Source organism: Pleurodeles waltl, chromosome 12 (genome assembly GCF_031143425.1).
Source record: "Pleurodeles waltl isolate 20211129_DDA chromosome 12, aPleWal1.hap1.20221129, whole genome shotgun sequence".
NCBI classification, from domain to species: Eukaryota; Metazoa; Chordata; class Amphibia; order Caudata; family Salamandridae; genus Pleurodeles; species Pleurodeles waltl.
In genome coordinates, this window is record NC_090451.1 from 513,620,594 (window position 1) to 513,647,250 (window position 26,657).

At 41.7% G+C, this 26,657-nt stretch overlaps 1 protein-coding gene across 7 annotated transcripts in view; it reads left to right on the plus strand.

Moving 5' to 3' along the window:
• KATNB1 (katanin regulatory subunit B1) overlaps positions 1-26,657 on the plus strand; it is a 434,067-nt gene that overhangs the window by 12,691 nt on the left and 394,719 nt on the right. For 6 of the 7 annotated variants that reach the window (XM_069217361.1, XM_069217365.1, XM_069217360.1 and 3 more), the window contains one exon: positions 14,302-14,562. In XM_069217361.1, coding sequence (XP_069073462.1) covers positions 14,544-14,562 — 19 coding nt within the window. In that variant the 5' untranslated portion in view covers positions 14,302-14,543. The remainder of the gene's footprint in view (positions 1-14,301; positions 14,563-26,657) is intronic. The other variant, XM_069217362.1, reaches the window with a different exon arrangement.

Genomic DNA, 26,657 nt, shown 5'->3' on the forward strand with positions numbered 1-26,657 from the left:
GCTTACGTCAGCATCATAAACATAGGGGCTTGGCATTCCGGCAGCGCCCAATTTTAATATCCATGTATGCGGACGATGTTGCATTGTGTGTTCGCGACCCACAGCTACACCTTGAGGTTCTGCTGGATGAGATAGTCGGCTTTGGGCAGATTTCCGGGATTGCCATTAACTGGTCCAAGTCAGTGGTGTTGCGCCTATCCAGGGCTAGTGTGCAGTTTCCCTCTAGATACCCCCTTTGCTGGGCTGATGGACCAGTGCGGTATCTGGCTAAGTAGAGATGTTGACACGGTTTAGTGAGCCAACTATGGCAAAGCTATTAAGTGGCTAGAAGACAAGGTAGGGGTGTGGCGTTCATTACCGCTTTCGCTGACGGGTCGTATTGCGATAGCGAAGATGGTTATTCTGCCCATGTTTTTGTATCTCTTTATTAATCTACCTCTTGTCCTTACTGTGAGTTTTCTGAAGCGGCCTAGATCCGCACTTGTGACTCTGGCTTGGGCTGGTCGGCGGCCCAGAATATCCTGGGAAAAGTTGACACTTCCCTTTGAACAAGGTGGGCTGGCGGCCCCGGATCTGGCACATTTTGCGCATTTTTGGCTTCACCCTATCCGATACTTACCTCACTTAGCACCTGAAAACGACGCTATGTGGCCTGATAGATTACTGCAGGTGCTAGCTGGCCCGATAAAACCCAGACCGCGAGGGGTTGAAACTGTGGCATGTACTGCAAGAGCCTGGACTGCGCTGCTGCACCGCATGGACGTGGGGGAGTCTTTTGCCCCCTCGAATCCAGTTCTGGATGTGGATGACATGCAGCTGTCAGAGGACGCCCGGGTATGTGAGTTTCTACGTGAGTCCGGATTGATTACTTTGGGGTCTTTGTTCCCTGATGAGTGGTTCATTTCCTCGGAGGCCGCACTGGGTGATGTACATGACACTGCGCTGCACATGACACTGCACTGCACAGACTATTCTTTCTTAGAATTCGTGCTATGCTTCGTGCGTGTTACCCCTGCTTCCCCGCAATACCCACAGCCTGTAGAGCGCTAGAGCTTTTGTATCAAATGCAATCCCCGCACAGGCTTATTACGAGGTTATATGTTTGCATGCAGAGTGATGTGGCTGGGACGGAGATTAAGGCCAAAGCCCATTGGGAAGAGGACATGGGTGAAGCCATTCCTGATAAAGAGTGGCGACGATGCTGCGCGCATATGAGAGCTGTCCACATATTACAGATTGCAACTTATTCATTTAAATTTTCTACATCGTTTGTATTACACGCCCCGTAGGTTGAAAGATATGGGTCTCCGAAATGAGGCACATTGCGAGAAGTGTATGGCCCTTGATGCAGACTTTCTGTACCTGGCTTGGAGCTTCTTGGCGCTGCATGTCTATTGGACGAAGGTTCTGTGGGCGATTTAGGAGATGACTGGGATCCAGCTGCCGCGTACCCCTAAACTTGCCCTTCTGGGATATGTTGAGGACATACCTGTTGCGCCCACAAGATTGGTGGGACTGTTGTTGCTGCTGGCTAAGCGTAGGGTTGCGATGTGTTGGGGGAGGCGTCGAATCCCCCTCTGCTCTGAATGGTTGCATGATGCTTCATATTGTCAGGAACAACTAATGGTATACTGGGACCTTATGCCGGAGGGCTCACGTCTGAGAGATATATGGGCTCCCCTTCGCTCCTTTTTGGAAACCCACTCACTGAACAACACACAGTAGCCAAGTGCTCCCCATCGACTACGCAACAGTCATGCTTCCCCACCATGTTATCGTATTACTGCTTACATCTGTATTGTTGATCTGACGGCTGCAATGTCTTTATTCCCCCACTCCGTTTTCTGTTACATATTTCTACCTTCTCCTTTCCTTTGTCTTCCCCCTGTTACAGTTCCTTCCTTTCTCTAGGTTGCTATCCTTTCCATTTATTTAGGTTGCACATCTGGAGGTCTTATCGACATGGTTTGGATAACACTGTGGTTAGTGGCGAAACAGATTGAAAATCCAAAACTGCATTTTGAATGATAGTTCATACAGAGTTGTGGCGTTTCATATCTTAGTGTTTCTTTTGCGACTGTTACATCATTAGTCGTGTGGAGGCTTTTTGTTATGGTGAAGTTTTTACTTAGTAACCTCGTTGTCTACATTGAGGTGGTTGGTTTATTACTACAAAATTGGACTTTAGGTATTATCCAGCCAAAATATTACATCAAGAATTAAGACAACTAGAGTATCAGGAAAGTAATTATTATATATATAGATAAATACAGTTCTTTTTTATGTTCTTAGCTCTACAGCTGTTTATCTTGAATATACATATATCCCCAAGAAATATAGATGTGGATTTTAGAATAGTAAGTCTATACTTATCTATGCATGTACCTTCATGATATTGTGTTAGTCAATACTATAAATATGATATTTTGTCATTACTTAATAATGTGACATAATCTGGAGTGCCACTACTATTAATCCTGCAAGGCATGGTCACTATTGTGATTATCTATGATGTGGTCAGTACTGCAACAGCTATCAAAGTCATTAACAGCTCATGACTATTATCATCTATCAGAAGTAGCTCTCGTTCTAGAAAAGGTTAGCGATCCCTGGTGTAGATGGTAAAATACATTTGTATGCCATTGTTCACCTGAGGAATCATTAACTATTTCCATTTAGGCCACTTATTTTGCTGATACTTTAAGGTGTTGCTGTTGGGTCCAAGAACTGAAGCCAACTGAATGGCAGAGGCAAGGGGTGTACAGTTCCTAATTGTAGAGTTGCAGTCATTAATTTGGGGTGCATCCAGTTTTGAACTCACACAAGCCACTCCATTTATTCTTGATAATTGCCCAGATTGTTTAGGTGCCATAATTGTAGAACAGGTAGCCCATGTTAACACTTGAGAAGATACTGTGCTATATTAAGGTAAAAGATGGTTCAAGAAAAAAAATATTCTTCTGGGGTACTCAAGGTTAGGGTTTGTTATAGGAGCTGGACAATTGAGATGCAACATTAAGTTGTACAATAATTATTTACTTACTGGTTAACAGATTCCGATGATCTTGGCATTGCATACCTCATGATGTGGGGCTGTAGGCTTTAAGGATTTGATCATCTTGCTGTTACTGGTGACATCATTGTGTTACTAGAAGAACGTATTTCAGGAAGTTTGCAGGTTGTGATGTAATGGACTCCAATGTGTAACTTATGGATGCCACTGTAATAATGTGAGAGAGTTAATGGAGGTTCTTGTTTTTAAAACACCTTAAATGCAAGATCGCACCTACTCAATCTAAGGATTTTTTCAAAAGGTTGGGTGTGGTTTGTATGGTAATCATTTGCTAATTCTGATGTTGCATTCTTTGTGATCACATTATGCTGAATTTTCACCCAAGTGTATGAGGAAAGACTGGTTTAGTGTTTTAAATGGACAGAACATCTTTATAATGACAAAGTTACTCTAATGATCCTTGGTTTGTAATGAAGATAATTTTATGCACTGTAATACGAGTTCTGTAGTCTCTACTGGCATTACCTTTTAGATGTTTCTTCTTTTTTTGTCTCTCGGTGTCTAGTGTTGACGTTTTGGGAGTAAAGAGGATAATGGTGGTATAAGCATGAGCTAGTCTTTGAAGGACAAAAAGGAAGACGTTGCCTTAATGAATGTGATTAAAGACAGACTTCAGAACTTCAATTCTAATCTCCCTCTAATACCTCTTCTTGTATTGTTTGGAGTGGCGAGGGCTAAGTATGAGCAAAGATGGTTATCCAAAGTTACACAGAAAGATAGTTTCATGTGGTGCTCAGACCAAAGATTTGGGGAGACCAATAGCAACACATTAAGAAATATTTTTTACAGAAGTCAGATTTTGACTCTGACCACCTTCAAAGTGAGTTAACTATAGCAGTTGTATGAGTTCGAGGAAATGCCCTGCTGTGCAACCATGGGTCTTAATTGAACATTTCAAAGTTACCTAGTACTACTTTGTCATTGGTTTTTAGAGAATTTGCTGTTAAATGGTCAAAACATGCTGCTTCTGAGCAGTAGACCATGTAGAGGTTTCCTGTGGCAGTTCTTGCTGGAGCTCCAAATGTACAGCCAACATGTAGATCTGCAGTGTTTTGAAGCTGTTCTAAACCATATGCTCTCTTCTTTACTAATGTGTGTGAAGCTTTTTTGGGGACTATAACAAGGAGTATTAAAAAATGATACAGCTAGAAAGTAATTTGCTTGCAATTTTCATATTAGTTTAGAATGTTGCAAAAGTAAAAAACAAACAAAAAAAACACAACTATGGCTTCTAATCCTACTCCCCTTTCTCTCGGCTGTAGTCCGAGCAGTCCCCTTCTTTGTGAGAGAGCTCACTCTTCCTTGTCTATATCACTCTGGGTCAGTGATTCACGGGGATCTTAGTATTTCTAAAATACAAGTCCATAGCTGAAAAATTATTTTTACTTGGGTCTCTTCTTGTAATATTGCATTTAAGTATTCCAAGGTCTACAATATCCCATAGCTCATGAAACCATGCTGTGGTTGTTGTGGGGTGATATATTTTACCAAGTACTAGAAATAAACATTCTTGCTGTGCCCAGTAATTGAGCTAGAGGGAATTTGCCCTCCATGAGCATATGTGCATTATCTGCCCCTCTTAATTCTACAAGACACACAGTAGATTGCCACAACCTAATTATATCTCTTATAGTTTTCAAAACCTCCTTTCCAAAAAATTGGAGATGAAGCAGAACCAGATATCTACTAAATTGTCCATATCTGTTTCCCTTCTTGCACGCATGCTTGAATAATTAGGGAGCATGCTTTTGTTTTTGCAGTGTGCGGTGCAATCGGAACAGGGCCTAATCATTTTTTCCCCTATGTTAATGACAATTATAACTACACAGTATATTCTTCCATAATTCGTACCTTTCTTCCTGTTCCATTTGTCTGCGTGGGTGGGTTTGCCATAGGTTTTGATATTCTAGGAGTGACCATGATGTCTGCTTTACCAATTCATATATGTCGGAGATTCTATCTCTGCAGTCTGCCTTTAAAAAAAGTCAAAACCTGTAAAAGACTCTCTTTGCCTTGGTACTCTGAGTCCCTGAGACAAGCCAAACTGGTTTGCGAAAAACTAGAAAGAAAATTGTGCAGAAATTTTTTAGTGGAGGACAAGGAACATCTAAAGTCTACACTGAATGCCTAGAAAAAAGACTATGCGCATCGCAAAAGAGGATTATTTAGTGAAGGCCATCCTAGAGGCTCGAAATGGCACAAAAGGATCTTTCAAATTGTATGAGCTATCTGATCAAAATAGTACCAAGCAGGTTATTACATCTTTGCAGTCTTTGTGATAATCTGGCAGACTCTTAAGTGTCTTTTGGGATGATGTCTGAGAACTGTTTTAGGGTTGCAGCTTTGTCCATTTCTTCAGGTTCTCCAGCAGACCCACTGATGCCTAAAGCATGGGAGACAGGTGAAACATCTGGCACCCCCTCTTCCCCCATCACCCCATTTAACTGTTTGTAACCAGTGCTTAGAGGTGAGGCTAGGTTTCACATTTATGGAAAAGAGCTCTAATACTTCCACTCTTGAAGAAAAAAAAAGCTTCAGTTAATCCATTAGTTGTCAGCAACTATAGCCCCATTTCTTAGTTGCTTTTTCCGGTCAACATATTAGAAAGGTTCGCCAATAAGAAGCTTTCAGACTACCTGAAGATGTACCTCCTCCTGGATAAGGCCCATAAATGGCACTGAGTCAGTACTAGTGTCAGCCGTGCATGATCTGGGGATGGAAGTTCATTGTGGTCAGACGGCGGCTTTAGTATTACGTAATCTATCTGCCACCTTTGACACAGTAAATCAAAGAGCTAGGCCTCCAGATTATTGGAGATTGGGGTGAGTGGACAAGTGCTTAGTTGGAAGCTAGAACACAAGCTCTACAAATACTTCCTTTTTGCTCCACTTTCAAAACAATGGAACATGGGGTGCCTCAGGGTTCAGCATTAAGTCCAACCTTGTTTAACACCTATCTGCACAGCACTTATCAGAGCATATGACATCATGTTGATGATACACTGCTGGTCTTAACTTTGGATAGCTCCCAGCCAGATACGCTAGGTGTGTTCCACAGTTGTCTGAGAGATGTCTAAAATTCAATGGAGACAACACTGAGATTCTCTGCTGCACTAAGGGGAAACCCCTTATCCGGATTACCTTCCAAATTTTGGCATTGGGTGGACAGTGCTAGATTTGAAGTGTCATCAGCGATGCACAATCTTGGTGTCCATTTTGACAATGATCTTTCTCTTGAGGTCCATGTCAACAAGAACCCCTGCCTCTTGCTTTGCCTTGCCCTGGAAAATCCTACCTTATCCCCCTCCACCCGTGAGGGTACTTTTACTACAAAGTACAATTCTGAGCTGACTTGACTATTGCAATGCATTATTCCTAGACTCGCACAGTCGTTTATTTGAGTTACTGCAACAAGATCTCTGTCCTAACCTCATTCTATTGATTACTTCTTCCTTAACTACACAGTTGATACTGTCAGTGGCCTTTTCTGCTACCCGAACTAATAGGACTGCAGGAGGGTGCTTCTTACTTTTTCATTAAAGAAGCGGTCGTCTTGATGATGTCACACGTTTGACGGCCCATGATAAAACCTTTGTGGAGGGTAGCACTTTTTTTGGATTTTTTGGGGGGAGATTTTTGCATCCAAATTTATGAGTGCAATATAGGCATGGTTTTGGTAGTCCTAACCTAGCTCGGGGGTCAGTGTGATACTTTCCTTCATCATTGATGGTGTATCTTCCTCCTTTACAGTGAAAGTGTTGAAGAGCTCAGCCAGTGGGAGGAAAGTGCATCAATAAATCTTTTATAGTTCTTAATTCTGTACCCATTTGGACCTGCAGATGTTTTGGCGTTTGTGGCCTTAATTGCGTCTTTAAAATTCTACATATATTTTGATTTGTAAGTTCTTTCTGGTGCTTAGCAGATAGTCTGCTCATTTGTAATTCCATCAGCTTTCAAACTGCATCATGCTCATTTTGAGTCCTTTTATGTGTAATCTTGAATAGAAATCCCTAAATAGTTTAGTTTCTGTTTCTCACTTCTAACAAACCCACCCTTGTGACTTTTAAGCCTCCCCAGATGTTATATTTTGTAGTGCACTATGGCTTTTTACCAGTTTCTTACCCTCACAGTTGCCCCTTTTCATAAAACCTTGTCCAAGTCTAAATGGATTTTGTTTCACATGGTTTGTTTTAAACAACCCTAGCTTATTTTGATTTGATGATTTCCCTTCCATGTACTGTGTGATTTGTGTTCAGCTAGTTCTGTTCTGTGTGACCCTTGTTGAGATTCAAGCTCAGCTAGTTCTTCATATGGTTTTCCCTCAATCAGCTTGTGTGTCCACTTTTTGTGTGCTGCTTTGGCAGTAAGAGGTATGCCATCATGGCTTTAAGACTGCCCTAGTTAGTTGACTTTGTGGTCGGACCTTGCATGTTTATCTCTAGGAAAGTTTGAGTGGTCTTTTTTTGTTTTAATTTTGTGTTCTATACCCAAGTTTGGATTTAATCTCCACCTTGGTCTGCAATTTAATATCCCACTCTATTCTTTCATCTGCATGGTCGTTTAGAATGAAATGTGCATGAGGTTGGAAGCTATGTGACCTGGCTTAGCGATACATCTGAGAAAGAGGTGGAGGGAGGGAATTACTGAGATATAGCTGGAACAGCGGCGTGGAACTTTTAAAATATCTACTTGTCCATGGGACAGGTTGCTTCCTAAATCTACTTGTCCCGTAACAAAAAACACTTGTCCCTTTGGTGCCATGTTGTGCGGCAACAAACCTTGGCAGCAGTCTCGTTATGCAAGGGCTATGATAATAGCCTCTCTGATTATGCCAAGGCTCATACTATAGTAGGGTTTGGATACAAGCAAATCCCTTATTTTGTCACCTTTCCACAGATGTACCTACTGAGGCTGTTGGTATAAGTTTCTGGTTTGGAATGCCCTTTTGAGTCTATGCAAACCTACAAACTTGCGTGTTTTTTGGGGTTTTACCAGCTCTTCTCTAATTGTTTTCCATACTGAGAAAGTTTGAACATTTATTCCTGACAGTTGGGGAAAACAGTAATTGGAGGGAAGGTGAACTTGTAAATGCTCAACCGATTTTTCGCATGAGCAAATCTAGACATACGAATTTGCTTGAGCTAAAATGTAGTTCACAAATATTTTCTAGGAATTCCATATCCTGGCCTATGTCTGTAAATTCTTGGTAATTAATGAGTTGTAAATCTTGGGGGCACGTTTGTGACTTTCTTTAAGAATTGGGTCCACAATTAGGTCTGGTATTAACCAAGACCTTTTGTTTTTATTACAGTTCTGTCTCTTTCTCTCTATTGAATGGCTTCACTATGAGTGACAGCAGGGAACATATCGGCACACAAAGTAGACTTGTTCTATACTCGGAACTACTATGGCAATGTGTGCTTTTTGAGACCAAAAATATTTTTGTTTTTGCCATTGTTTGTTATAATAGTGAGGGCTCGGCAGCTCTCACAACAATAAAGTTTTACCTAAACCATGTCACAACAAGACACACATTGACAAAACCAAAAGGTTGACGACCAATGTCTAACCTACCGACTTTGACAATGCTTGTTTTATTTTCATGTTTCCCATCTTCTTGTTGAAACTGGTTACACTGATTTATCCATTATGGATCTATTTTGTAGAAATACTAACATGCATCAACACATTTTACTAAATGATGGTTCAACAAAATGGTTCCTAAAATTTCACAGCAGCTTAGCAGTGTTTTTTCCCCCATTGCATTTTTTTAATGAACATTTTGATATAGAAATTAAAGAGTGCTTAACACTGCTTTCAAGCTTCTGTAAATAGTTGCATCTAATCAGAGAGCATTCTGGGGGCATTATACATAGCCTCATATTCAACTTTGTAAACATGTGTACACATTTTTATACTGGAACTAATATAACTAGTGCTACCTGAGCTTTCTACATTTCCTTAGCGCACACTTACCCTAATAATAAAGCCTCTGCATTAATGAACCATAAATAAAAGTTCCAACAGCATTAACATAGGGACACAAATGTTACTCACCTGATCCATAATGTGGGACTTTAAACTGGCAGCTAAAGGATTTGTGCTGCAGGCGGTTGGGTCTACTTGTCCCAAGGACAAAACAAAACATGAAACCTTGTTGCCTTTGACCCTAAACAAAACGCCCTGGGTGTTGGACTATGGGAATTGTACACCCCTGCTGGAAGGAAAAGCCGTATGTTGCATGAAGAAAGATAAATGAATAGTTAATGAGAAGGACTGAGGCAAGAGCAACATCTCAAGTAGGACCAAGAGAGAGGTCATGAAAAGTGAGAGACAAGGGATTGAAAGAAAAGGTACATGGCAGAGGAAATGGAGTAAGACTTATAGGAAAGCAAAGAGCAGAAAAGGTGAAGATGTGAGCTGCATAATAAGAAAACAAGATAAACCTGTTGAGAGGAGAAGCAGAGCAAGATCTGAGCAAGTGTGGGATTGAAAGAGGATCTAGAGAGAGCAGGCAAGAGTCTATTGTGTGGGTGTCAAATGTTGGTTCAAAAGAGCTGGATTTGTGCTCATTCGGGTAAGAGCTGATTGTGTAAATGAGTTCTACTGAGATCAGTTGTATGTACATTTAGCTTGAGACATCTAGAGTTTTCTTTTGCATAGATCTGGATGGTCTAGCTCTATGATGGATACCCCAGTGTGGCAAGTGAGGGCAAAGAGAGTCAAGTCAGAAGGCAAGGCAATAGAGCCAAGTAGCGGTTGTTGAGAAAGTTATGCTGAGATGTTGGGACATACTGAGAGGCTTTTTTTTATTGTATTTTATTCATTTTTTCAGGAAGAAAGTCATACAGGTTATCATACCACAATTGGGTTACATAGGGTTTGGTGAGCAGTATGGTAACAGCAGTTCAGAAGCATGGCCCAGCCATGATACACTCCTTACACGCACACACATGTCCAAAACAATGTCATATCTCCAGTTCCTTCCCCATCTTTTTCCTGCAACATAGCATATTGAAGATTGGCGTTAAAAGTCACATTATAAGTCTGCTGTTTTGGTATTTAACACTTCTATGAAGTGGATGCTCTAAAAGAGTTTGTGGACTTAGTATTATACAGTACAATATGCTTCACAATCTTAAGTTTCCATCATGATTAATTATAGAAGCCAAGTACCAGCTTTTCGCTGCCTCCACAAGTGCGTGCCACACTCAACAGACAGCCAGCCCTGTACCCGCAGGAAAGCATAATAGTGTCCCCAGTGGTGGCTCCCACCTCACACACCAATTCTCCGGACCTCATCTCCCCTGCTGCTGCCTAGTCTAGGATGGCACGGACCAAGGCCTCCCTAGGCGGTGCTATAGGGCTCATCCAATGTATAGCTATAAGCCTTTTGGCCAGTATGGTGCCCAACCTGAAAAACATTTTCTTCATTCCTCTTCCATCATTTTGGGAGGATGACCAGTATATACCATTTTAACATAGGCAAATATGTAGAAGGTGGCTCAACTCCCTTCATTTGAGCTTATGTTCACCCCAAAGGCGGATATGACTGGGCAGCTCTAAATAACACAAAGGAAATATTCCTGTACTATTCGGCACCTCTCACATCACACCAGTGTGTTTGGGTTGTGTAAGGAAATAGCTCTTTTTGTATGGTCACCCCCAGGTTTTTGGACTGGTGCTGCTTGCTCTTTGACTCTGAGAGTGCACTGAGGCCTACTAACCAGACCTCAGTGCAGGTGCCCTTACCCTTAAGCTGACATGTCGAATTGGCTTTTACCCAACTGGCTGAGCTAACTTGCCTCAAAAGACCCTAGTCTATGATACCCTGGGTAGCCATGGCGTGTAGGTTAGAGGGATACCCCCAGGGATTGCAGCACTGGTTGTGTCATCCTGAGTGGGACATGAGAAAGACCAGACTCCCAGCCCACCATTTGCACGCTGGCACTTTTAACCATTTAGAGCAATGGCAAAGCCAGACTTTCCCTGATATGCATGTAAGACACCCTTATAGCAGGCTTATCGAGTTCGAAGGCAGGATGCAAAATATTCCACTTCAAGACAAGTAATCTTACATGTTCTGATAGCAAAAATGCGGAAATCTCATTTTTACCGTGGAAAACCTTGGTCTCCCCATTGGTGAATCCAGAGTTACAATCTGATCACTCAGCTGTGCTAACTCTGGAATGGTGCGACCAAAGTGGGTGATCCAGGGTATCAAATAACTTTTTGCATTAAGCCCGACTTGATTCTTGTAACTAGTTGCAGTGTGCAGCTACAGCAAGGTTGCCACTTTGTGCTAACGGCCACCAGGAAAGGATATAGTAGGAACCTGCTCTGGAAGGAGGTGTCACCTCCTGGAATGAGTTGTCTCCTCCCTTTTAAAGGAAGCCACATGAATGTTGGCCCAAAAGGCAAGCGTCAAATGAGAAGCTGCCTTCGAAAGGCAAGTGGGTCACATTTGGGAGAGGAGCTGCTTCATTGTTCAGGCAGAGACAGGCTGGCACTTGGGACAGGAGGGGGAAACCAGTTGTCAAACTGGTTTTCTAGGGGCATGTAGCCCCCTTGGTAGCCACACCTCTGGGTTGGGCTAGGGTGCTCCACACGCTAGGAGAGGGGTCCAGCCATATTGGAAGTGGGCAGAATGGTGCATCTTGGGATGCCCAGATTCTGCACTTCCCAGGAAGTGGTCATCAGGTGGGAGCGAACCTGGTATCCCATTGATAACCAACTGCATCCTGTCCTGAGGGTATTTTATGAGCATATGTAGGGCACTCAGATGTAGACTGGGCTGGAAGAATGACTTAGCTGCTGCACCATTGAACCAGCAAAGAGAGGCTGTACCAGCATGGACTGCATCTGCTGAACCTGGTGGGTAGCACAGAAGGGGGACTGTGCCTGCTGGAGAAGCTGTCAACTCCAGAGCCCAGCCAAAGCGAAGAAGCCAACAGATTCTAAGGGTCAGTGATCGGACCTCCTGTTCACAGGACAGGGACACAACAGCCTAGTAGCCTGGTGGGGCAAGTTGGTAGCTCAAAGTTTTAAACGTGCAGCCAACCACTGCCGTGCAGCACCTGGGACCAGAACCTTATGCACAAAGTTGCACCCGAGTTCGCTGAGCCCAGGAATGTCCTTGAAGTGCATCTGAGTCTCCCAGAGGATGAGTTATCGACCCATTAAGAATTGGCCTGTGATCACGATACAGGGCGACCAGTAGTCCAGTGATGCCTGGACTTCTCCCAGTACCGAGAGGAATTTGAGGGACATCGACCCTGTGACCAGGACTGCCTTAGCCTCCAGGTGGACCAAAGAGTATTCGCAGCAAAAACCCCCGTTGACTGCATCGCATCTACAGCACCCTTGAGCATCTTCAGAATCATTCATGCCTTGCATCAGGACCATTTCCATAGGAAAGCCCTGCAACAGATAAAAGTGCTTGGAACTGACTGAAAATTGCTTCACCTGCTGAGGTAATTCTTTCCGAGAACCTGACTGGTCCCTCTTACTGGCTCCCTATTGGAGTTGGTCACATAAGTGACCGCAATCCAAACAAGTTTCGCCAGAACTTTTTGGTGAAAATATTTGTGTCAAATTCGTTTACTTTATCAATGCTTGTTCGTGATTGAGTGAAATACCCTGATTTACTAGTTACCTAGTAAATTCTATATCATCAGAACCTCTGAGGGATCTTTTTCATTGTGGTATCTGAAAATACATAAAAATTGTTTATTTTTATAAATTGGTGTAGGATTTCTTTGGTGTTGTGTCAATTTCTTCTTCAGTTGTTTTGGTAACCTTTTGCAAATGATTGATCTGAAAAACGTTTTACATAAACTAGGAACAGTGTATAGGAATGGCCACTCTGGCAAGATGCACAGCAGTACAGACAGTCTTTGTGAGTAGATAGTAAATGTGTCTTTCTGTGCTCTACCACTTTTGTAATACTAGTGCTACGGTTTCCCTTTATTGCATTAAATCGCAACACAGAGACTCTACAGCTCTAAATAAACAAATCATATATACATGCAGCTCTGGAAAAGTGTTCAGTGTCTGACTTAAAAAAAATGTCTCCTACCTGTTCTGACTGTTCAACAGCCAAGTGCTGCTCTGCCTCTGTTTCACGTGTTGTGATGGATGGTCTCTATGCTTCCTGATTTGTTGCTATGATGCCTAATGAATAAATAAAAACGATAAATATTTGTCAGTCTACCCTTGGTTGTCTGAAGCACCCAGTTTTCTAACTTACATGCAGTGCTTAAGTGAAAGAGCTGTACCCCCTCATCTGCTGTCAAGTAGAACTTGATGTTCAAGTAGTTATTGCTTTATTAAATTGATATATTGGCAGTGATCACAACAGGGATCCTACAATCTGCCTTTCAGTCACCCCAGTTATTTTGTTGTGAAGTGCTTTGTGACCTCATTACAGAACTTGCATTGGCAAAGTCAATAGGTCTGGCGTTGGCTGCCTACCTTTTGGTGTTGTCAGTTCTTGTTTTGTCATAGTTTTTGTAAACGCATATAGTAGGAAGAAGCTGCCAGGCCCTCAGCATAGTATTGAAAAATTATTTGTGAAAGCAAAACAATTTTCTTTCTCTCAAAAAGCAAACATTGTTATAGTGATCCCTGACTCTGAAGGGAACGTCATAGTTGGGGCTTTGGATGTGCTTATTGGAAAGAGCAGAATGCCATCTCTCACAGTGAATTTAACGAATGGCTCAAGTGGTCTGACTCACTGGCCCTCGCTGTAGTGAGCAGAAGTAAAGAAATGAATGGCAAAACAGACCGGAAATAGAAAAGACCTGGTTGGACGTTTTATGTTATGTTATTAAAGCAATACCTTTCTAATACTTTTGATGCCGCTTCCTATAGTGCTGAGCCAGGTCTTTACCACCCTCTCCCTATAACCAGACATCACCCTGTAGTACTTAAAAGCTTGCATCTTATTTTTAGTGTGTTCATTGCTCTGTCTCTTTTACAGTGAAGAAAATCCTATTATGAATATAGCTATTACCTTTTGATACTTGAATTCTGTGTTTGTTCTTTGCTCTAAGCTCTTTAGATAAATGAGTATTCTTAAGCTTGTAATTCTGTTGTGTTCAGATTCCATATTCTTCATAGGGAAATATTAGAAATGGTCTAACCCCCACTGCACCACCACCCAAGAACAGGCACACTGTTGAGTGAGAGATTGTCAAGAAGTATTTAACACTTCTTTTATTTTTCCAGCAGATTCACTTGTACCCACTGGAGGTGTCAGCAGGTAGCAAGTCTGATGAGAAACTGAGACTCCCCATAAAGACCTGGAGGGTATCACGGTCTGATACCGAGGAGTGGGGGGTAAATCCCCTTCCTGGCTTGGAACGGTGCTGGCCTGGATAGCCAGAGGCCACTCTTGTTTACCAGAAGAGGAGTCCTCATACATCTGCTGCGTGGAGTGATTAAGAATCATCTCTTCCTCTGCTGCCACAATGACCGCTTTGAAGATGCGTGAGTGTTTATTTTCCTGCAATGTTGTGTGATTAATGGTATGAATTAATTGGTGTGGTTGGAAGGTTGGTGCATTGCTGGGTACTCAAACTTTAACCACAAATGCACACATTTAGAGAAATTATAGACAAGAGCTTTTCTGGAAGAGCCAGTTTCCTCTTATTGAGCTAAACTAAGCTTGTAAGTTTAAAAATTGTAAGTGCCTGGCACACTCAGTGTACAATGTATTTCGATCAAGGTTCTGACTGTAGTAACATTTATTCAAATATAAACTACAATGGACCAAAACATATCCACACAAATGCTTGTTACTGCAATGTCTTCATTTAGCCTGGACGTGGATTTTGGCATCCATGACGGAGTTGTCTATTTTTTTCAACATACGTGGAGGACTGTCTATTGTCTCTATCCACAATCACAGCAGGAATCAGTTGGTTTTTGCTTGGGTTTATTATAATGAACTACACACTTCATTACACAGTGAATAATCGACTTCCCAATATATTGTAGTAATCATTGTGTCTCCAGCATTTTGGTGAAATCTTCAATTTGCAACTTTCATTTGCTTTCAGCCCTGAAGAAATTTAGCAGATGAAACACGTGTTGGCTATCTCTATCATTTGTATCAGGCATGGGTGATTTTCTTGACGCCAAAGTCTTATTTCGGGATTATAAGGATACATACAGCTCTCCCCCTTATCAAGTAGAACACGGGCAGAAAGACTTTGGAATATCTTTGTACTGCTTATTTTTGGGCTGTACAGAGAACACTTGTACACTCTCTAATGTCAGTTGAAACACTGGTGTTATTTTTCTTGTTGCATTCCAACATATTGGACCTTGTATGTACATGTTTTCTGGTCCATTGTAGCTTATACTTGAATAAATGTTACTACTGTCAGAACCTTGTTTGAAATACATTGTACATTAGGTCCTCCAGGCACATTTGAGTTCATGTTTGGGATTGTTGAAGCAATTTCTGTATTGACACTCTTTGGTGCAGGAGTACAGTCTGTTGTAGCACCTTTCCTTACTCAGTCATTTTAAATACTGACCACACTTCCTCTGGGGATTGTGCAGGCAAATTGTTTCCACTGGTACCACTGTAATAGTTAAGCACATAAAGTTGTTGGACGAATTAACAAAAGCTCTGAAAATAAGGGTTAACTAAAAAATGGATCTGTTGGCAACTAGTCACTTGTTGGGTTAGAGACTTTGATCTTCTATCCTGAAGTCTAAGAAGAAAGGTGTTAAAATCAAGGATAGAACAATTACCATACAGATTATTTAACCATAGTAAGATATCTCAACGGTGACCATGGGACTGCTAGCAGAGAATGAGAAATTCCACCTTACGTATGCCTTTGAGCCTCCTCTTATTTTCAGACTTTTTAACAAACTACTCTTCTGGATGTCAGTGTTCCTAAAGCCCAATTGTCTGGTTATTTTTGTTGTCAGCAGGAACAAAACGGTGAGTACTGTGGAGGTGAGGCATAGAACTGCTGTGAAGGGAATGCAAAATTATCAGTGGCTTTCCTTCAAAGTTATGGTACTTGTGGCAGTAAGCAGGTTTCCTTGTAAATTAAGAAATCTTGAAAGGTTAGGTGATCAGCCCCTCTTTTATTCTAAACAGCAATGGTCTGTTAATGAAAACATTCTTAGCTGAACAAATTGCTGCAGAGTCGGATCCCAATGTTTTCTGCAGTTGCTGAGTAATGGTGAATAAATCGTTTTAAGGAGTATTAGATTTGGCCTCTGTTGCACAGGATGTTAAGACTATGAAAAAAAGCCAAACCCTCTGGTACAAGAGACCAAGATGGACTTTCTATTAATATACTGAAACTAGATCTGTATTGGTGGTCACAGTTTTTACACCAATTTTTAACTCTGCACTAATTGGCTGATATAAGAAATTGGACTATTACTCTGGTGGGTGTCTGCCTACTTCAAGGAATAATTACAACTCTTTTCAGGGTGAACCCTCCAAATCACCAACTTAACTTGAGGTCACCCCTCTGATGCCGTTGGCATAAAGCAGACAGGCTTAACTTAGGGCAATGTGTAATGTAAAGTATACAGTACCAAAAAGTAATAAAGTCAAAATGCAAAATAATAAAAAAAAAAAACTAAGTTAGAACAATAGAGTAAAATCTAAAAAACAAAACAACACAAAAAAGACACAAATCCAAAAATGGGGTACTACCACAGATAAAGATTTTTAAAGTTTTAAGTGAAAATAGGGCTGAAAAGCACAAAATGCCAGTGATAGTTTTATGGTCATGGTATCTCAGGGCCTAGGCATAATTTAAGGCTGAAGGAGAAGGAGAGAGGCATGGATATACCAACCAGATTTGTCCTTGTTAAAGATTTTACCTTCTAACTTAGTTTTAACTCCTAATCAACTACAGAAGTACAGTTCTCCATGACATCTAGGGAGTAACTTAGAGACTTGCAGGGTTTCAGGGAGAGGCTTACAGCAGGGTCCAATCCAGGTGTAGTAGCAACTGGTCAGCTGGATACATTCTGGAAAAGGCCTTGTTGTCACCCTGTAGCCACACAGTAAGTCAGCCAACTGATCATTGGAGTCCACATTTATCTCATGGTACAAGAGGCAGCAAATCCAGTCCTTCAGGGCTCCTCTCAGGTTACAGGTAGCAGGTCTAGTCCTCTTCTGCTCTTCATCATGTCAAAGTGTTCTCAAAGGGATTCCTGGCACCAGCTAATATGGGACCATCAATGTGAAAAACGTTCCCAGGGGTAACCCAAGCCACTTTTGCAGCTGTTTCTGTTTACCTTTCGGCAAACAGAACCAACATGCCATGTGGCAGGGCATTTTCACTGTAATATACTATGATAATCCTAGTATCGTCCCACATCTAACACCCAAATCCAGTTTGCAGCAGTCACTGTACCCACAGCAAACCTTTAGACAAAAGTATGGTGGGACAAAAGCAAGGTCCGTCCGCAACCAGACAGGGGATCCACAATATTTGTCTTAGTGTCCTATTCTATCCCTTTTAGGTATTCCCCAAGTGTTAAATGTGGTTTACCAGACCTGTCAAGCAAGCTATGACAGACGTATGTCAAAAAGGATACATACAGCCCCCCCTGCATATTTTGTGGATTTAAGGGATGCATCTCTGCCTATTCAGGTCAGCCTATTGTTTGCTCCTGGGATGTATTTCACACCTTTTTCACGCCTAATCAGGGCTGAGCATAGGCTGTGACAAGGCAGCGGCTTATGGTAATTAGCCTTCTGACAGTTCAGACAAGGAAAGGGTAATTTCACAAATGTTCCTAAAAGGTGATTTTCCTTAATATTTGTTTTTTAAATCCAACTTCTCCATTGAATTGGATTTTTAATAACTTTAAAAAAATAGTGATTTAATTATTTTTCTAGCTGTTCCTATTCCTATGGTACACTATTAGTATTTTAATTTTCTACTAAGAGAGCTACACCTGCCACAGTGCAAAAAAAATAACCTTTAGGCCCTTGTTACTGTAGGAATTTAATAATATAAATTTTCTACATGTCCCATGAACCTATCGCGTGTCCTACAAGGGTTACATAAGGGCTGCTTAATAATATTTAAAAGGCAGGTTTTTATCTGTCAAAAGGGTTATTTTAATGTGTTGCACTTCACTTGTCAGGCTACACGTAGTGGATGGCACAATATGTGCTGCAGTCCACTACTGGCACCTAACGTCCAAGCCCTGGGTACACTTTGAACACCATATACTAAAGGGATGTACACAAGTTACGTATACCAATTAAAGTTAGGCCAATTCAGTCATGATTAAAGGGGGAGCACACTCGCAATTGGTTAGTGGGGGTACACTGCACGGAGTTTGAAAGACAATAGGGCCTACTAAGGGTGAAAATCCAGTATGACCATTAAAAAAAAAAAAAAGTGGGTTTCCTTTAGCTACCCTACACTTGATGGCTGAGGAGAGGCCTTATCAGGACCAGTAGTTAAGAAGTAGGCCCTAGTAAGCCAGTTGACTATTATCTACTGCCTATGCTATGGCCTCCACCCCTTTTAATCTATAGATAAATTATCCTGTAGTGCTGCCTCAGCTCAACCTAAAAACAACTGCAAAGCACCAGGGGCCAGATTGTGGAGAGGTGCTATAGATGCGGAAGGCATCTCCCGCCGCAACAACCTAAGCTTTGTGAGATTTCCTTAGGATGCAGAGGGGACCAACCTGCAGAAGGTTCCTGGAGACCTGACTCTGTTGCTTCCTCCTGCAGACCGACGGTCTACCTGTATCCACACTGAACGGGAACATCGGGAACTCACCCAACCATCATTCCCTGGGGCTCCTCCCCATGCCATTGTTGTCCAGTTTCTCAACTATCAAGACATGGACTTGATTCTACACACTGCAAGGTATGTGGAGAAGATTCCTTATGAATCTGCTAAGTTCCACAATTTCACAGACTATACCACACTGGTCCACACCTAGAAGAAATCATTTGAGCTATAAAACTTAAATATATGCACTTATTCCCAACAAAGCTTAAAGATTATAATTTCTGAAATACAATGCTGGGTTTACGGCAACAATATTCTCATGATCACTGAAATATGTTTGTGCCAGTGGCTATCCTTACTGCACACTGGTGTGACACTTACCTTCCTTGCGGGTTCCTGCTCAGAAACCTGGGGTGGTGCAACTCCTTGGTGCATTTATTAATATTTCCAGTGCATTTGACGATCAATACAATAGTCAGCTTGAGGCAAAATTGCTTATCTTTTATTTCTAAAAAGATAAATTAACATTTTGGCAACTTTCCATTGAGACACCTAAATTCCCACCTAAAATGTATGCACACGCTGTGTCTTTCCAAATTCAAATCTCACAAGGGTTTTTCTTGCTGTCACTGTTTCCTATGTTTGAGTGATCTGAATCCAGTTGGCCTTTTTACCAGTATGAGTAGCTGACTAGCTGGGGCCTTGTAGTTTGTTGACAATTTATAGTTAAGTGATCAGACAGTGAAGGAGAAACAGCAGCTGCTGGACACATTGGGCATCCATGTAAAGAGCTGTGCTCTTAAGATCAGATCGGCGTAAGAGTCTACTAATGACATTCAGTCAGGATTCTTGTTAGCGAAATCAGTATATCGGCATAGCCTTGCTGGTTCTGGTCAATTTATAAAAATAGATTGGTGTACCTTAATCAACTTTCATTTGAACTGGTGGGAGCTTTTTTAAAGCTAAAATGCACTCTGCAAAAATGGTTGCAAACACATTGCACTGCTTCAACCATATCCATGGAGAACACACACTCCACCTGTTGGTTGATGTTTACCACTCAGTACTTACATTAATCTTGACTTACTCCATTGTGGGGACCATATGTGAATTCATCAGTCAACAATCCATGTGAAACCACAGTGTTCGAGATAGGTGGGAGGTCAGGTTTGACTACAGCAGTACTCTTGACTTTGTAGTGGTTTTTCACTCTAAAGTATACTGCCTATATTAACTTTGGGTATTATTTATTCTTAGAAGCCTCTAATACTTTGACTGGACATTCAAATTATTAATGATTAATTTTCATTTTGACCTTGTGGTTGTCGAATTTTGAGTTGCCAAGCATCTTAATTACCAAAGAAGGATAATCTATGGTATCTTTCTTTTGAAGAAACCCTTCCAAATGTATTGTGTGTTTTACACAGAAGGCCCATTTCTTAACCAGTATGAATTACTTACATGGCCAGTGAAAATGTAAAAGCAAATGCAAAGTAAGCGAAGTCATTACCTTTGTTTGTGATTAGTATTTATACTTTATTTAAACAAAAAAAAAGTTATTTTTAGATAGCAAATAGATTAATAAACTGAGTAAATGGGGACTTAGGTGAAATTGAAAAGTGAATGGTTGCTTTCTTTCAGATCGGAGAGTTGTGCAGTTAAGAATTTGCTGGTGGGATGAAAATGGAAATCTATTTTAGGGATTTGACTAGAAAAGTTGAATTGTATTAGTAATTAAGTCTTTTTGATAAGGGGCTAATTTATAGTTTGGCAGATGGGTAAGTTTGTTGCACCCGTGACAGATTACCCTTTCTTGCAAAATGATGGTCCATTGACCCCTGTTTAGGGTTGGGGAGACCTCCAGCTTTCAAACGACAGATCCTCCCTTGTCTCTGTCTCCAGAAGGTTTCCTATAATAACCCTGTGGAAATGGGATGTAGGAGGAAGGACATCACAGTGCCTACCCCTAATTAGCTTGGGAGATGGGATGGCCTGTTTTCTAGCCATCACCATGAGGTAAAAAATACTCCCTGGAATTGGGGCTCATTAGTTTCTTGTTTTTTGTTTACAATTCGGGAGCCAGAAGTCAAAACAGATGTCTCTCCACCCAACCTTTTATACTTTGACTGAGACCACCTTGGTGTCAGGGTACAGACACGACCGCTGGGCCGGGAATGAGCTCTAAACTTGGCAGACGATAGTCCATCATAGAAGTGGATGTAATGTTCTCCGCCACCCTGACTGATGGTGTACTGTCTGTAAACTGTAGATTAGCCCATAAGTTTTTAATATGGGGTTGTGTTGTGCTTACCATATGCATTGTTAGAATGTTCTTTCCTTTGGCATTAATTTATACCCTTTTATATTCTTCGCTGCCTGAATAGTATTTTGACAGATGTACATTTTAGCTCCGTACATATTTATTCAGGGTATGCTAAAGCCTCGGTCTAATTTTCTCTAAATAAAAGAACTGCATGTGGTTGAGCATTTGTAACATTCCTCAAGGTCTCATTCCTTTTATTTTTACATATCATTTTTTAAGTCACTGATATCTGATGTTCAACAAAACGAACAAATTAAATTGCAGACCATTGTCAGAACTGGTTTGGAAGTCACATGGCACTTACTAGGCCTCAGTCACGATCATTGAATCTGTTTACATCTGATGTATAAGGACTGACCTACTGAAGCCGTAAAAACAGAACATCTAGTAATACCCCTTTAGTACTTTGACCCAGTCCTAGCCTTACACCTGGAAGTGGTGTGGGGTCAGGGACTTGCTAACTCCAAAAACATAAACTCCCATAATATATTGACCAACTCAGTGCCTCAAGTAAGAAAAAATACTTCTTTATTTTGCACACAGTGGACCAAATATATTGCACAAATCAATAGAGCATAATACTTGGAGGAAATACTGATACTACAGGAACGTGACAGATCGGCCTTATGCATTTTCTTTGACCCAAAGCTTGTGAAGGAATGCATGGGAAACAGTACGTCGGGCACTGCTCTTCTGCAGCCATCTGGCTGAACGCCTTCGTTCGCCCTGGTCCACCTCTTCTTTTCCACTTCTGCAGGCATGAAGAGCGGTCACAGTTGGGCCAGTTAAAGTTTCAGGTTTATGTACAATGGTCACAGCGAAACCCCCTGCTGAAGCAAGAAAAAAATAATACATGGATATCTACAGAGTAAGCAGAGTGTTGTACCAGCCACTGGATTATGAGTTTGTAGGGGAAGTAAAGTTGACCACTGGAGACCATGTCCCATGATCCACAATCCTCAGTGGTGAATGGGTGCAACACTAGTGTACTCCGCAGCTACATGTAGTTTTTTTAGCCACAGAAAATACTCTGGTTGTGTTGGCAGTCAATAAAGTGATTCTCCCTTTGGAAAGCTGTAAGAGATGGGGGACATGCTTTGTGACCAAAGGGTCACAGACTCACAAAGCTTCTTACTTTTTTGTTCCACTGTTTCTCGTTGTCAGTCATGATCACATAGTTCAGTCAAAACCCCAGTCTGAGTCCCTAGCGCACTATATATTGTTTATATTTCTCTGCCCTCCCTTTGTCTCAAGGTGGCAAATTATTTGAAGGGTCTATTAATTTTGCTAATATTTCAGCCCTTTCTGGCCAAATCTTCTGTCAATATTTTGTCCCTTTTCCTATTTTTTATGTGCTGCTCGTCCGCCACAGCCTATTCAACTTGATCTCTCTTCCATTGTTCAATCTTTGGGGCTCGCCTAATGCATAACTATGCATCCAATATGCTCAGAAATGTCATCCGTAATTTCATTTTTCAGGTTTTGTTTGTACAAAATATGCCCAATTGATGTTGATTCATATCGTTCTCGGGTAGGATGGCTATGAGAGTATGCAGGCTGTTTACCACTTTGTCCGATAATTCCACCACCCCCTGGGCATTGTCACAGCATAAGCAGGAAGCCTGCACCACTTATATTTCATCTGCCACTCGCAGGCGTCTTATTGGTGTAAATCATCACTATTTTTTGGGCTTATTGTATGTCTTCTGCAAGTAGTGAATTGGATTATTTTAAAATACACTTTGGGAGATATGTGCTTGACCATTTTCACATGCCCTGTTTTACTCAGTCAATGGTTCCAGACATTCACTGACCATTTTTCTTTATGCTGGTGTGTGTCCTATCCCATATCTAGTACCAGTGCTAAATAAAGATTTGTGATGAGTCATCTTCACTCAACTATTTGTGATGTTCCTCTTGTTTCTGTTGGTGCTTTTGGAAATGTGGTCTTGCATACTGGAGGAGTTGGCCGGGGCCTACCCGAAAAGTCCTCTAGGACACATCTATTTCCATATATTTGAAAGGCTTTATAGACTACTGTGGGATATCGTGAGTGATTGGGGATGTCCTCACTACTGTAGTGACTACTGTTACCCAAATATTGCACACTTGTTGAACCACATATGGGCAGTGTTTCACTGTATTATTACCCCGCATACATCCTTCAGGCACAGCATTTGATGGAACTATCCATGCAAGAAGGCTTCTTTCCCATTATTGCTGTCATCAGACCAGTGTAATGCATGTTGCAATTGCAATGCAGCATAATAGAAAATTAAGGTCCAGGAGACCTAGGCTGTTTCTTAGCCGTGGCAGTTTCAACATTGCTAGCTGAACTCCCCCAAACTTAAGAACTCATAAGTTTGTTGAGGACCCAAAACATACTGAATGGGAAATGGCACATAGAGTTCAGTAGCAGATTAAGGCGCCTTGGAGGAAGAGCATTCTTGTCAGATATATTCTTTCTATAATTGATAACAGCAACCTCTTACAAAATTCCACTGACTATCTGAGCCCTGTTAACACTATACCCATTTTGAGCATGTATTGAACCTTACAAATCTTTGTTTTCCCACGTCAACTCCAGGTTCAAGACTGAATGTGTTTCCGTCCTTTATGCCTACCAAATGAGAAAAAAAAAGTTTGGATTTACCCCAATTTCTTTTAATCCAGAAATGCTACCACATTTCTAAAAATCCAGGAGGAGGGTGGACTGAGGTCCTCATTTTTACCCTGGCGGTCTTTTCACCAGCAGGGTTAATGTGGCGGTATCACCGCCAACGGGCTGGTGGTGTATACCGCCACATTATTAGTGTGGCGGGTTGGCCTTTGCCAACCCGTCATATCTCCACTCATACAGCCATGGCGGTATGAACCGCTGTGCCGGAAATGTGCATCTCCGACCCGGCGGTCCACACAAGACAGTCGGCGGTTTAATGAGCACCCTCCTCGCAATCATGCACACACACGAACCACGCATACACCTATTCACCTTCACTTCCATAAACTCATTCACTCGCACTCATCCATGCAGGCATTCACTCACACATACTCACACGCATCGACACTATTATGCTCACACGCATACACACTGACATGCAGACACGCACTCACTGTAGCATTCATACACACATTCATTTACATACAACCACGCATACACCACAACACTCAGACGAATTCACACACACACACACACATTAATTCACATACGCAGGCACCACACACGCAACACCTCCCACCCCCAACATCCCCCCCTAACCCCCTCCTCCCCGTCGGACGATGACTTACCTTGTCAGGTGAGGAGGTTGTCCGGCAGGGAAGGAGTGCTGCTACCGCCAGCAGCGCCCCGCCAGCAGGACACCACCAGGCCATCTGTATGGTCAAAATACAGCTGGCGGCGTCCTACTAGCTGGACTGTGCAGGTGGTAGCACCGCCTAGGCGCCTACGACCTCCAGCATGGCTACTGACAGATTTCCGCCCAAAGTGTGGCGGAAATTCGGCAGTATCCATAATGTGGCGGTCTCCTACTACCCGTGGCTTTGGCGGTCTTGCTTTGAGACTGCATGAGAGCCTGAGTGTATAAAGGCCTTTCAGAAAACCAACGTGTTATCTGCATTTAGGGACACAGAGTGGATTGTCAGACCTACATGCGCACCCCGTTTCATCATCCAAAGAAGACCAGTCCAAACCCAATTGCTTCGTGACAGTCCGGGTATGTTCCCAACTCCCTGAGTCAAGGGAACATTTAATATCTAAGGACACCAATGAAATCTCCTCTTCCTAGTCTGGTAGTGAAGGCAGCACATGTGTTAATCTTGTAAGATTTTACACGGTGCTCCTTTTTGGAATAAAGCTTGATTGATCTTCATTAACTAAGGTGCCCATCACCATTGAGATTCTTTCATCTAAGCATTCAATGATTAAATTTACATTGATATTAAACATCTGCAGTGGGTGATACAATGACAGTTACACGGGGTCCTTAGCTACTTTGAGGGTCAATGTGATCAAGGTCTCCCTAAGGGAAAGAGTTAACTTTTCCGTCTCACAAGTCCTGTAAGTTGTTCAGTAAGTTTTCCCAAATTGCAGCAGGTTAAACGTGATGTAACTCAACGGGTTGTTTGTCCCTGGAGGTTTTTTTTTACTTCACAATCAACAGTTCTGCCTTATCTCCATCTTTTGTAAGTGTGGCCTCTAATTCAGCACCTTGATCGTCCGATAAATTGGCCATTCCTATTTCAGTTATATAATTTAGTGTTTCAGTTTTTGGTTTAATATCACCCTATGTATAAATACTTGCTAAGTATTTCCTGCATTTTCATTTATACCTGGTATAGATGTGATATCGTGGCCACTTTCCTGCTTTCTCATTTTAGCTGCCAAATGAGATAGTATATTTCTCCAGAATAGTAGATATCTGCAGAGTAGTCCATGTGCCCTCAAGCTGTCTTTTGGCATCTATCAAAAGTTGTAAAATGTCTGGTTTTAATACCACCTCACTCTCTAGATTTAACAGCACCTTCTTTGTCTGGAGCATATGCTGTGTCTGCAGTTTAGCATGGCAAATCAGGATATACATTTCCCTTTAAGCACTACATTGTAGGGTTCCCATTCCAGTTCCCTGCTGATTTTTTTTTTTTTAAATAACTGTCCGATAAATTCTTGAATGTGGGACACCAAAGCCGTATCAGTCAGAGTCTCAACACTAGGTTGCCACCTAGCTATTTTGGGCCAAGTGTAGGTTTGAATTAACTTAAGGATCAACAGCGGCTGGTCTGACAGAAACCTGTCAAGATTTAAAATTACTCTAAACCCTGCCAGGTCTTCTGTTCTCCCAAGAATATAGTCCTTTCTAACTTGTATGTGAGATAAGTGTGGGAATAGTTGGTACAAGCTACGTTGGTTGGTTTTAGAATTGGGCTGGTTGCGGGCTTCTCTGTATGCCACCTACAAGGGTTCCCCTTGAATTCATTAATGTAGTCTCCATTTCTGGCTTTGCCCCAGTATTGAGAGCAGGCCTGTCAAGGCGTCTGTATATGGCACAATCCATATAAATCTACTGCATACATATATGGGCATGCTGCCTGTATTATTTCCCCTAAGAACAGCTTGCCATCAGTGTATGGGGCATAAATGTTCACCAAATATAATTCAATTCCATCTACAAGACCCAAGACTATAATATATTTCCCATGGTTATCCAATACCACTTCCTTCTTTTGAAAGGGAATGCCTGCAGCAGACAACACCAGTATCCCTCTTGATTAGTCGGAGTAGGAAGCCTAACACCATTTTTCTCTCAATTGTTCAAACTGCATTCACCAGGCGGGTTTTCTTTAGCATGACAATTTGGATTTACTGTTCTGTAAAATAAGCAAATTTTCTATATTGTTTTGGAAATACATTCAGCCCACTTATATTCCATAAAACGAATTCCTGTTGTAAAACTGCTACCTTCTGGCATAGTCTACCTTGCAAGTTTCTTATTATTATTTCATGCACAACCATACCACTG